The sequence below is a fragment of the Perca flavescens genome, chromosome 9 (genome assembly GCF_004354835.1).
Source record: "Perca flavescens isolate YP-PL-M2 chromosome 9, PFLA_1.0, whole genome shotgun sequence".
NCBI lineage: Eukaryota > Metazoa > Chordata > Actinopteri > Perciformes > Percidae > Perca > Perca flavescens.
The window spans coordinates 24,820,997-24,833,769 of record NC_041339.1 but is presented as its reverse complement, the minus strand read 5'-3'; the positions used below and the strand labels follow the sequence as shown (position 1 = coordinate 24,833,769).

General features: G+C 40.9%; 1 protein-coding gene across 1 annotated transcript; it reads right to left on the bottom strand.

Moving 5' to 3' along the window:
- Window positions 1-557: 557 nt before the first annotated feature.
- On the bottom strand, window positions 558-12,486 carry ctdspl3 (CTD (carboxy-terminal domain, RNA polymerase II, polypeptide A) small phosphatase like 3). The gene is made up of 11 exons (XM_028587586.1): window positions 12,268-12,486; window positions 10,953-11,076; window positions 10,696-10,836; window positions 9,179-9,293; window positions 8,816-8,927; window positions 6,089-6,175; window positions 5,427-5,489; window positions 4,989-5,068; window positions 3,880-4,006; window positions 3,299-3,394; window positions 558-1,027 (listed from the first exon to the last, which is right to left on the bottom strand). The coding sequence occupies exons 1-11, from the start codon at window positions 12,394-12,396 to the stop codon at window positions 962-964; spliced, it is 1,140 nt and encodes a 379-aa protein (XP_028443387.1). The 5' UTR covers window positions 12,397-12,486; the 3' UTR covers window positions 558-961.
- Between the last annotated feature and the right edge of the window lie 287 nt (window positions 12,487-12,773).

Genomic DNA, 12,773 nt, shown 5'->3' with positions numbered 1-12,773 from the left:
TACAACTGGAAGCTATCTATCTCCGGTAGTGATCCTACCTATTTCACACAGCTTTTCCATTTGCTCTTCTAACACTCAAGGTTTTTCCTGCTGCACAGGAAATGATGAGTTTTCATTTTTTTTTTTTAGAAAATAACTACTACTGTCACAACACCACAGAAACCCTGCTGAAAACTAAGGGAATATGTCCAAGATATAAAACCATGACAAATACCTGACAATAGTTTCTGACTTTGATGAAACAAACCGGCAGAGGATGTTGACCAGGTTCAGGCAGTCCTGTGTAATATGTATTCTTTCATCATTTTAAACAGTGACAGCATGACACAACGAAATGTGATTTTCATTCTGTTGCATCACTTTACCTCTGGGACAATATTCACAGCTGTTCACTTAAACACCTTCCTCCTCCTCTTCATCATTCTGAAGCTTTCATGACAAACCGCTCACCTCACATGTTGAGACGTACATGTAGTATTAAATCAAATATTTCAAAGAACTGAAACAGATTGTATACAATGTACTGAAACTAAAGCCAACATGACTGACAGAAGTGCTTTGTTTTCGTATTTATTATCAGAGTGATTTCTTGCATAAAAAGGATATCTAAAATATACAGAGAAAACAGCAGTTGATTAGTATATAAATCAATAAATAAAAAAAATAAAACATATTTCAAGTTTTGTCTTGTAAATATACACAAACACTGGGCAGCAGTTTATTGCCCTGTGGAATGAGTCTTGGGGAAACAGGGTTTTGGTGACAAACGACCAGCAGCATGTTTGAAATACCGATCTGCCGTCCTTTAAAGTCATCATGGAGGAGAGAGAGCAGGTCCACCACAAAGGTTAGCTAGTTCCAACTGGATTCTGCTTTTAGCCAAAGCATAAAGAAAGCAAACAATGAGCTGGGAAAGTCACATTAAGTAGTTAAAAGTGAGGGAGGGGGTGGGTGAGTCCCGTTAGTCCTCCGACAGCAGCCTGTGGAAGTGATCCTTCCTCTTCTTCAGCACCTCCCGAAAATCCTCCTGAAAAAACACAACAGGAGATATTCGACTGAATGATGAAACCGGGGGAGGAAAGACAGCAGATGCTGCTGCAGATAACCAGCTGTTTTATTCACAAGTGACTGGAACATCTAGAGGCTGCACTGATCACCACTATATACGAATAAAAGTGGTTCACACTTCAAACAACAGTCCTCACACAGTGCTGAAACAAATCAACGTTTAACACTTCTACATATTAATGGACCAATCAGGGTTTCCCGCAGAAAATGTGTTAGTTAAGGTGGTAGGGTGGGGATTGCCGTCAGACCGGGGGTATAGTGAACACAGTGGTTCCAGCCTGTGCAGAGGAAGTCTAAGCCCATACCTTGACAGCTTTCACCTCGCCGTTATATACGCTGTCTGCGTGGAGTTTTGAAAAGTGTAAACACACTTGCAACTGCTTTACCGGCATTGCCGTGACTCACTGTGACTTTAACAAAGTCTACGTTGTTTCGCTGTGGACCCACAGCTCTGCGTGTGCGAGTCGGCAGTCGGCAGTGTTGGGGAGTAACGGAATACATGTAACGGCGTTACGTATTCAGAATACAAATTATGAGTAACTGTATTCCGTTACAATTTAAATAGTTGGTATTTAGAATACAGTTACATTGTTAAAATCAATGGATTACATGACAATACTTCTCCGTTTCCCGAGTTTATTCACTCTGAATAAATTAAGGCAACTTAATGCATTTTCCAGAAGCCCCGATATGAAATAGAAAAAAATAGCTATATGCGTGATCAGTCACAATGGAGTCGGAACCGGCACGACAGAGCCAGGGCAGCAATACGTTTCTATCTTGGAAATTCAAACAGCATTTCACATTAAAGAACGAACAGGGAGAATGAAATACAGCTAACTGTGCCGTGCAGCCTCTGCTTGCCAGCAACCAACCTCCTTTCAGCCCCAAATTACTCCACCTCCAACCTGAAGAAGCATCTTAAGTTATTTTTTTAATTAGCCAAGGGTAGTCGTCTGCTGTAGTTTTACTGGTCACCTTGCTATTTTAACATTGACGTGCGACTTTCCATTCTCCTAGGTGCTGATTTACTAGTTTGTCATGCTAACTAACGTTAGCTAAAATTAGCTTGTTGTGGTAGCTTAGACTGCAGTTCGATATTTGTAGTAGGCTATGCAGTTCGGGACTACCAATACAATAATCTATCTGCTTGTTCAGGTACACATTCAGCTAGTTGGAGTAAAAAGAACACACCATTATAGGCCTGTTTAGTAAGCTGGATGTGATAGCCGCATTCCTACACTTATAAAACGCAATTCAATGTGGAAGTAATCTTGAAGTAATCCAAGTATTCAGAATACGTTACTCAGATTGAGTAACGTAACTGAATACGTTACAAATTACATTTATGGGCATGTATTCTGTATTCTGTAACGAAATAAGTTTTGAAAGTATCCTTCCCAACACTGGCAGTCGGAGCGCTCTCTGTCAAGATGCAGAGACGTCAGATATGCTTGTGTTTATGCGCTCTAGGGTACCGAAATTTGGCACCGTTTGATTTAAAGTGAATCCGTCCTCGGTAGTATCAACGTTATTTTTTATTTTTAATGCGTTCTGCAGAGAAGGGAGACTGGCGTCGGTCACGGTTTGGAATGAAAGGGAGGAAACACAAAAGAGTAACCCGGTGGATATATTTTTTTTACTTTAATAGTCTTGCTCAGGCGGCCGCTAAGCTGCAAAGTGCTGCAGGAAACCCCCAATTCTTTAACACTGCAAATACTTTTACTTTTGATACCCAAGTACATTTTAGGGAGCCAACCTTTTCTCTTCAGATACTGATATTATTCCAACTCAGGATGTTTTCTGATAGGATTACCCATCTGATGCCAGTGCTGTCTTTGTTAGTTGCAGCCCTACAGATTTGGAACAGTTATTCATTACCCTGCCAATTATTTTCTTGATTTTCTTGTCTATATGTTGGAGCTTCAAACATTAGTTGATTAATTGACTGGTGATTGTTGCTGCTCTAACAATCTCTAAACGTTTTATGCAAGATAACACGAAGCCTCGTTTTGTTTGACAATACTTCGAACACCAACAAGAAGTAACCCAACATCGCTTAGAGCACCTTTAATATCAAAAAGTTAGGCACTAAAGCCTTAAATCCCCCATTTATAAAATCTGAAAATGTCTAACTTTGTTCGTATCAAAAAAGACACATAAGCAGAAATCTACAATCTGATGTCTACATGTAATATGTAATAATCAGAGAAGCTGATAAATGACGTACTGCAGCAGACATTTTCTCCATGTAGGGGACGAGCTTCTGGAGCTCTCGGTCCTCCGGCTCCCCGGACCAGCTTTTGATGGGAATCGTGTTCATCAGCTGCAAAAACACCACAAAAAATCATGAATAAAAACGGTCTTGTGTTTGTTTTCACTGTGAAGTTGCAATTGCAAGATGATACAATGACCGAAGAACCAATATGGAGGAATTTCACTTACAAGTCTGACAAAAAACAAACAAAGTCTGGGGATATTCAGTTTCTTATAGTCAGCAAAAACTATACATTTATGTCTCATTTTTAATTAGCTCTGTCCGTTAAAAGCAATGAAAATGAGTGTTACATTTTGAACTGGCATCTAAAAATCACAGTGATGGGAGCCCAGATAGCTCAGTTGGTAGAGTGTGCGCCCATATGTAGAGGTTTACTCCTCGACGCAGCAGGCCCGGGTTCGACTCCGACCCGCGGCCCTTTGCTGCAGGTAATTCCCCCTCTCTCTCCCCTTTCATGTCTTCAGCTGTCCTGTCAAAAATAAAGGCCAAAAAATACCCCCCCCCCCCCAAAAAAAAAAAATATCAGTGCTTACATGGTACGGGTATGTGTGGGGTGCGTTGTCCAGGACGACCGTCTTGGCGAGATCCCTCCCGAGAATGCTGAGATCTTTGATGTAGTGGCCGAGAACGCAGGCACAGTCGTCCTGATACAGACGATGTCTACAAGAGAAATCATCAACATGTGAAACCAAGTGTGTCAGTATGTTGTAAGTAAGTTGTTGCTGTCTGCATCTGCAACACGTCTATGTGGAGGAGTGCATCTCTCCCTCTCAGATTATACAATACGTATCTCCCCTCTGTGACGGTTACTCTCTGTAACTTTACCGTCCGCGCACACGTCACTTTTGTAAACCTGCATCAACTGAACTGCCCGAGCGCCGAGAGTGAACCAAAAACGGTAAAGTCGTGGGCCGAACAGTTAAACAATGACTTAAAACTTGCTATAAAAACTCCGTAAAGCCGAGGGGAACTTCAGATCCGGATGATAATTATCTGTAGCGTCATCACTACAAGTGACCCCCTTTCACAATGTTTTCACACTTCGGGCACCATAATACATTATGGAATACAGCCGCTTTAAATGAGTAGCACGGTTTGAGGAATATTCTATTATACAGGCCACATTGTACACGGAAATACGACATTTCTTTCAGTGTGGGGATGTTGCACACCAACACGCCTTATTTCTGAATTTCATGTAGAATTTGGGTTCTGGAATCTGTTTTTTTTTTTGACTCTTATGTTGTTTTTTTTGTGTTGATTATCTGTTCATCTTCACATCCCTTCTTCTATGTCACATTAACCACCTGAAGCCAAAAGGAAAACTAATCTCTACCGTCCTCACCATATGGCACGGACACATCTGCGCCCATTGTTATTCACTGTGGGTAACAGTCAGCTACATCCCTCACACTGTTAAATGAGAACATCACAGAGTGACCGACTAATGGTATGACCACAAACGGAACATATAATGTCTCAAAGTGGCGTCCAGAGGTCAGTGTGCTGGTCACAGACGGGTCAGCAGCAGGCTAACACTCGCCGCCTGAGTCTTATAAGCCTGACAGAGTGCACGTGTCTGCGGTCGAGCAAAGAGTTTATGAAACACAAGTGGAAGCAGAGCTTCGGAACAGAGACATACCGAAACAGTTTTCTCTGCGGGTCCAGGATGTCCAGTATCTTCTCAGCGTATTCCTTCTTTGCACATGTGTAAACAAACAGCTGGAACAGAACACAAACAGCAGCTGGAACCGATTGCAAGAAACCAAAACTCAACGGGCATCGGGACGCCATGAAAACTACATTTTGTTTCCATTTATTTTCATATACAAAGAAAAATAAGATACAGTGGAAATAAATTGGTTCCGAATAATTAAATTAACAATAAAAAGGGGTTAGGTATGATAGAAGTATCTGTGTGCAAAGAATGGGTTCTGAAAACTGAAGCAGATCAGTTCAACTTTTGCAGAATACAACATTACCTGAATTCACTAAAAACAAACAAGACTGTAGACAGCACTTGTCTCGAGCCAGTTGTGTCAATACACAATTTTAAATTTTATATCAGATCAACACATACCTCATAGACTTTTGCCATGGACTGCAGAAACTCTTTGACATGTGGTCGTAGGATCATGTACACCTGTTGATAGCAGGGGAGCAGAGAGGATGACAGAATAAATTAAATCAAATTGTTCACTAAATCTGAATTTAGAAAATTGTCTTTTTTGCAATTTAGTGCAGCAAATCACTGAATGAAATCAGAGACAACATGGTGGAGAAGACTGCTTGCTTGTCCCACCAGTGTGTTATTGTTAGTTCTGGTATTTCTCCACAGTAAGACTAGATTCACTCCATCTCCTGCTTCCTGTCATCCCTCACTGAAGAGGACAAACAAACTGAAGTGATTCGTCCATCATCCTGTCTGTCTTGTGCAAATAACCCCAAGTCTGTCTAGTGCAATAACCTCATATTTTTTTAGAAGTACAATAACCGTAAATGTAAATAGTGCCACCTTATCGTGTTTATTTATCTTGATTTTTATAATTTCACTACTCAAATTTTGCCATTGTACATTTTTGTTTGCGATTCTTATATTTTACTATTTAAATGCTGCTATTTATTTCGGTTTGTTATTTATACGGTCAACAGAGCTGCTTAATCGGGTTTCGTTGATGTGAAACGATGACAATAAACATTATATTCTATTCCATCTGCTCACTGTGCTTCAGGTTCACAAACCTTGTACTGATGGTCCTGGAAAGCTGTGTGGAAGGTGTGCTCTGCTTCCTCGATCACATTCAGAGAGCTGAACATCAAGGTCTCCTCCTGGAAGGACATTGATCAATGTGACTTAGGGTACATCCCATAGCACTCAAATTGCATCCCTGGCTCCTCCACTTGCCTCCCTTCCTCGCGTTTTAGTCCCTCCCACCAAGGAGGCCTGGGAGGGACCATCGGAGGAGAGAGGCAACGAGCAAATGTGTTAGAGGGATGAGACGTCCTTTCCTCTGAAGCGTCACATGAATTAGTCAGCTGTTTGGGCGGAGTTAGCAACTCCTTCAGCTGCACGGCTATAGCTCGCTCCTCTGTCCTCGGGGCATAAATAAGAGCTTTGAGACGGCCTTCACCGAGGAGGGACAGAACAACTTCCGGTTCAGCTGAGGACAGAGGATTCAAGTAGCCATCAAATAAAGTTGATGAGATTCAGCCCTAGTTTATTTCAGTATTAAAACCCAAGAATGCTCCAATTATGGTTATGGTGCTAGGTCTCTGCTTTAACTAGCCACATAGAGAAATAGATAGATTGATCCGCCATAATCAACTCCTTGTTAAATTCATACCAGTTAACACAACTTATATCACAAAATAAACCAAATATAATATATTTCTGGCAACTGAACTCTGTCACAGTCTTGGCCTAAAACCAAAGCACATACATGAACTGACACTCCTGTCTCTGTGTCGCTGAGTAATACGTTCTCCATAACACATCTCTCTGAATTAAGCAACAGCAAATAAGAACATCTGAACCAAAAAAAAGCGAGATTTAAGACAGATGGGAAAAAACAAAACAACGACTGTGTTTGAGTCACAGCAGCTGTTGTGAGGTACATTTAGACTCCTGAGACGCAGCACAATTTATTTGCAAATCGGGGCAGCAGTGTTCTTGCCGACACAGCTGACTCAGTTGTATCTTAGTGTGACAAAATAATCTTTAAGTCCACTAAAATACTTTTTTGGAAGAAAGAAAAAAAAAACCAACTAAACCTAAATGACAGAGTGTCATTTAGGTTTAGTTGGTTAGTTCTTTTTTTCCTTTCTTAAATTATGAAATATTCGATATCCCAATTTTGCATATCGTCCAGACAACAATTTGGATATTATCGTCTAATATATATATATATATCCAGACAACAATTTGGATATTATCGTCTTTTATATATATATATATATATATATATATATATAAAAATTGATGCTTTTTGCCTCTACCAACCCAAGGATGCCACTCACAGTACCGTAATTATTTATACCTTCTTTATAAGAAGAGGAGCTCATTTATAAAAATAAAAAAAAGAGAAAAAGTGGATCTTGAGTTACGATTAATTTATCAAAGTTAAAGATCCATGTTCCATCTAGAGGTGGGCAATATATCGTTTAGACGATAATATCCAAATTGTTGTCTGGACGATATGCAAAATTGGGATATCGAATATTTCATAATTTATACAATCCGACCCCCCAAACATGAAAAGAGCTGAAGGAAGTTAAAGAGAAAACAAATAGCGCACAATATAACCTTCTAAACAATTATATGTAGCGATTTTAATACTTTAGGAGTTTGTTTGACTGTATTTTTTTGTACAAAAATCACGATCATCCCGCACGAGAGTAAGATGCTACTAGTTCTTACCTTGCGCGTTATGACGTTCACTCATGTCAACAAAGATGGCGGTGCACGATTGTGCAGTGGCTCTCCTCTCGGTGTATATTTATACAAGTACGTACAGCCACACTGAACTAATCAATACAGGACCACGACACAACACAGCCGTTACGAGAGCCTTCCAAGCGGCTCATAACATCCCGGAGGAAATATCCTGACCGAGCCCTCCAGGTTGTTCGCCGAGCTAGCTATCTATCCGGCAGAACGAGAAAATAACTCCGGCACGACCAGAGGCGGAGGACTGCATTTTTTTGCACAATGAATGGAGTACCAACTGCAGGATTGTTGCCCAGTACGGCTCACCTGACCTGGAGCCCTGTCGGTAATATACTGACCATTTTATTTATTACGAAAACAGCACAGTGCCGTCTACATAGCCCCCGATGCTAACGTTAGCAAAAGTTTGGCTCACTGCTAACCATAGTGAACAAACTGCAGCGCGATCACCTGGATACGGGATACAGGGGACTTTAACAAGGCGTCCTTAAAGTCTGTTCCCCCCCCAGCTTTCTCCCAGCATGTAGATTGTGTTACTAGCGGGAAGAACACACTAGACCATGTATACTCTAACATCAAAAAAGCACACAGAACTGCACCTCTCCGTCACCTGAGCCAGTCAGATCACATCCAACTCCTGATCCCAGCATAAGTCCCGGTCAGAAGGACTATACAGCCAAGTAGGACTATCAGAACCTAGTCTGACCCAGCCCTGTCCCAGCTCCAGGACTGCTTCCATAAGGACATGGTTGTGTACAATATGTTACAGAACAGAGCCCTTTGTTTATTGTTATGATTTCATCTTGCTTGTACATTTTCACAAGAGAACCACTGAAATAGCCTCCGAACAGGGCTTCTTTTAAGTTCTAGAAGGATTTCAAAAATATCATCTGAATATCGATATCGAAAAAAAAATAGAGATATTCATTTTTGTCAATATCTCCCACCCCTAGTTCCATCTTCATGTATCTGACTTGTTGTGCCCATATGTAAAGCAGATAGCTCCAGAGAATTAAACTCACGAGGTCGACCACCAGGGTGGCCTCTGGGGTGCTCCTGGTCTTGGGGGGAATATCTCTGAGTTGGGGACGAGAATGCTGAGATTGCGACGGTATATTCTTGATAAACGTGGAGCTGAAAAAGAAAATAATGCTCTTAGATATAGAAAGAAATCACTAAAAACAGGAGAGTTATGTACATAAGGACATGAAAGAGGGACGAGTGATAAGCTCTGACACTGCAGAATCAATTCAAAAAGTAACACTCAAGTAAGAATACCATTCTTTTTATACTTTGAGCACTAGTTTCTCTTAACTTCCAGGATATGAAAAAGTATAAAAATATCTTGTAAGGTTGTTGTTGTCTGACAGGGGCTTAATACTTACGGATTGAAGATGTCATCATCCTCTTCTCCAGCCAGAAGGTCAATGGAGCCAAAACCAAACACACCTTGTTCTGGGCTCATCAACACGTTGCTTCCAGTACCTGCACACTTCACATCTGGACGGAATAAACAACAAAATGTACAAACTATAAGCAACATAAGTCTGTTAATCTCCGAGCAGCCAGGGAAACGTAATACTTCCAGCAAACGGTTGACATATTCGATAAACTATATGCATAAATTGTCTTAAGGATGGAAAGCTCTGGGGTGGCCTCTAGCTCACCCAGTAGGGAAAAGCCCCCAAAAATAATCTTAAAAAATAATAATAAAAAAGGATGGAAAGCTCCGAAGTAGAGATACACCGATTACAACTTTCTAGGCTGATTCCGATTTTCTTTGAGTTAGGCCAGCCGATACCGATTTTAGCCGATTCCATTTTTTCTAACCACTTTACAGCAAACACAAATATTTATTATTTCTATCTTTTCTTTAATAGAACATTTGAACAGAAAATGGATCACTATAAAATAGAACTATATAAATTACTCCTGGTGTGGGAAATTCACACACATCTAAAGTGCAATGTTAGAACCATTTCCTTCTTTTTCACATCCAATATCCAACTAAAAAAAATGTGATTTTGGTTTTTGGTGTCGTCCATCCACGCCCTACTTTTTTCCTTGCGGGTGTTGCATATTGCAAACTTGTTATCTTCTGCACACACGCTGAACTGTAACTCGTATAACTTATGTTGTCAGTTAATTGTAGCATTGACCGGCATGAAATCGGCATGTCAGACTGACCTGCCGGTCACCGGTCATGGCCGAGCAGGTGAAAAACCGCCTATCAGGAGTCTGGGTCTGCCGGGGTTTCTCCCTAAAAGGGAGTTTTTCCTCGCCACTGTCGCAATAGCCACTGCTAATGCTTGCACTTGAGGGAATTACTGCAATTGTTGGGGCTTTGGAAATTATAGAGTGTGGTCTAGACCTACTCCATCTGTAAAGTGTCTCGAGATAACTCTTGTTATGATTTGATACTATAAATAAAATTGAATTGAAAACCGGCCAATTCCGGTCAACGGCCGGTCTATTTGTGCATCTTTTACTCCAAAGTACTTGTTTCCTGTCTGTTCTCAATGTTTTTTTAAAATAGTGAAGTAAATTTGTTCTCTCCCACAACACCAAATTAAATCAAATATCTGGAGGGCTTGTTGAGGACTTTTTGATGTCTTACATTCATATAAGTAGAGTCTGTTTAACCCTTGTGTTGTCTTCCCGTCAACCTTGAAAAAAAAATTTTGACGCCTTTTTTTCAAATTGTATTTTTTTTGCCTTTTCCAACGTTTTTAATTGTTAAATTTTTCCTCTACACACGTTCAGCGCTTATTTCTACGTCCCATATTTTCTGATATAAAACAAAAATTGAAAACGGGTCAATGTGACCCGAAGTCAACACAAGGGTTAAGGTACTACAACCCCTACATAGAACAGGGATTGCAGTGATAGGGGCTGTACTCACTCTCTTTGGTGGGTGTGAGAAAACGCACGATGGGCGAGTAGATGTTTCTGGCTGTTGTATTGCAAGGAGACCCTGGGTCGATCTCTGACAGTATGCGCTCAGGGCGCATAATGGGCCTGATCGGAGTCTTGAAAGCCAAATCTAGACCACAAGAAGATGATCATTCAAAAACAAGAGCATGGGACAGCGTAAGGAAATTTGTATTCAGGAAAAATAAAATGACAAAATCCTTGAGAACTGAAGGCTGCCAAATATACCAGTTTCTCTGTCATCAACAGCAATGGCTCTCTTCCTTGGCCGGACACGAGGCAGCGGTCTCCTCGTCATTGTGGGGATTTCGTCATCTGAGTGGTGGGAGTCATTATCCAAGGTATCTTCACCCTACACAGTAAAGGAGTACAAAAAAAAAAAGGCATTGATAAAAATAAAAATGGAAAGTATGATTGTCTAGATGTGACCTAAATACCAAACACCACCAAAAATGTTGCCCAAAAGGTCTTTTATCAAGCACAGAAATGCCAAGTGACGTCCTTCTGTTTCACTATAGCTGTGGGAATAATGAGGGTGACTCTTACTGTTCAGGTAATTCTGCATTAAAGAACATTTGTCAATTGACAAAATATTATCTAAAATAGATCCAAATATCTGTGTAACTGAAGTGGAAAATTTACACCTAAAATACTCTATGTATGTATGTATGTATGTATAATCTAAGAAGCAGGAATACTACAGTTACTCACTACTACGCTACCTCACTAAGTGGTCTTAGTTGCATGGGCTTTGTCATAAAGCCTGAGCACCAACATGAATACTACGTGATTGTGCCATTATTCAAATGCAAAACAGACACAAAAAGACAAAAGGTTTACATAAGACAAATCAGAGTAAGTTTCGGAGTAAAAATGTCTGCTGTAAAGAAAAGCTGTACAATGTAACTTGTACTGCCTGTCTCGATGCAGAAAAGTCAATAATCTGACATTTAAAACACGGTTCTCGACATTTTGATAGTCTGTAAAACCGGCTAACGTAACTCTCCATCACGCAGCAGTTTCGGGTGCTTGTAAACCAAGATTGTATTTAAATAACTCCGGAGACAAAACAGTTGCCTAGTTAACATAAGTAAAGCAGGGATGAAAAGGCAGTTTAAGCAGCTAACGTTAGCAACACCATCTACAGTTTCCCATTATTTTTCCTAGGATGGCGAAGGCATGACCCGCCCTAGTCTCTATCTGATTGCCTAGTACTCGTTGCCATCGTTGGTTGGGTTGGTTAGATTTAGGCAAGAAACGTGGGATTGGTTAGGTTAGGGTAAGAAAGTCAAGGTAAGCCAATCAGGGGCAGAGTAGGGCGGGACATGACGTCGCTATCCTAGGAAAAAATACTCGCCAACTGTTTGCCGTTTGTTATGAAATCACTAGCTAGCATCATAATAACGTTACCAAAACCACGATTACTTATACTAGTTATTACTGTATCCGGTAACTAACACGACGTTTATTGGTACCACTAGCATTTGTGAGGCTAGTATAAGGTCGCTGGCTGAGAAACTAATAGTAGCAAAATGAAAGTTACCTTGGTTTGTAGAGGGCTTTCGACCCCCGATAAGCGCGTTGTTCTCGGCGTCGCTTTGTTGGACCGTCGACGTGTGCTCTTCGGCGTCTCCGAGTAACATGCAACGGTTCTTTGAGACCTAAGTCTCATTTTTCTACTTCAAATGGGACTCGTTAACATAGACACACAAACTCCACTGTTATGAAGCTAATCGCTTTGAGTCTGGGTGCTATGCTCTTCTCCCCCTACCCGGATTCAGTAGAGAGTCGGTGTAGCTCCGCCCCGCTGGCCCCCGTGTCTTCTCGAATCATTTCATGTGTTTAAATCTGCCGGGGTGCGATAGGTTCACTACTGCAGGACACTGTTATTGGGCGGTGCTTCAGAAAGCTCCAGCGTCAACGTGAGACGTGTGCAGGCTGGACTGTGGAATGTGACAAGCATCGACGAGTCATCTAGATACATTTAAAAAAATAAATAATTATAAAACAATTGATGAAGAATATCAAAATGAAATCCCTAGTGAAATC

Coding starts and splice junctions, on each gene's coding strand:
- ctdspl3 (XM_028587586.1), bottom strand. CDS start 12,396: ATGAGACTTAGGTCTCAAAGAACCGTTGCATGTTACTCGGAGACGCCG. Junction 8,928..9,178: donor GATGATGACATCTTCAATCC/GTAAGTATTAAG, acceptor TTTCTTTTTCAG/CTCCACGTTTATCAAGAATA. Junction 1,028..3,298: donor TGGAGAAAATGTCTGCTGCA/GTACGTCATTTA, acceptor GTGTTTTTTCAG/GAGGATTTTCGGGAGGTGCT.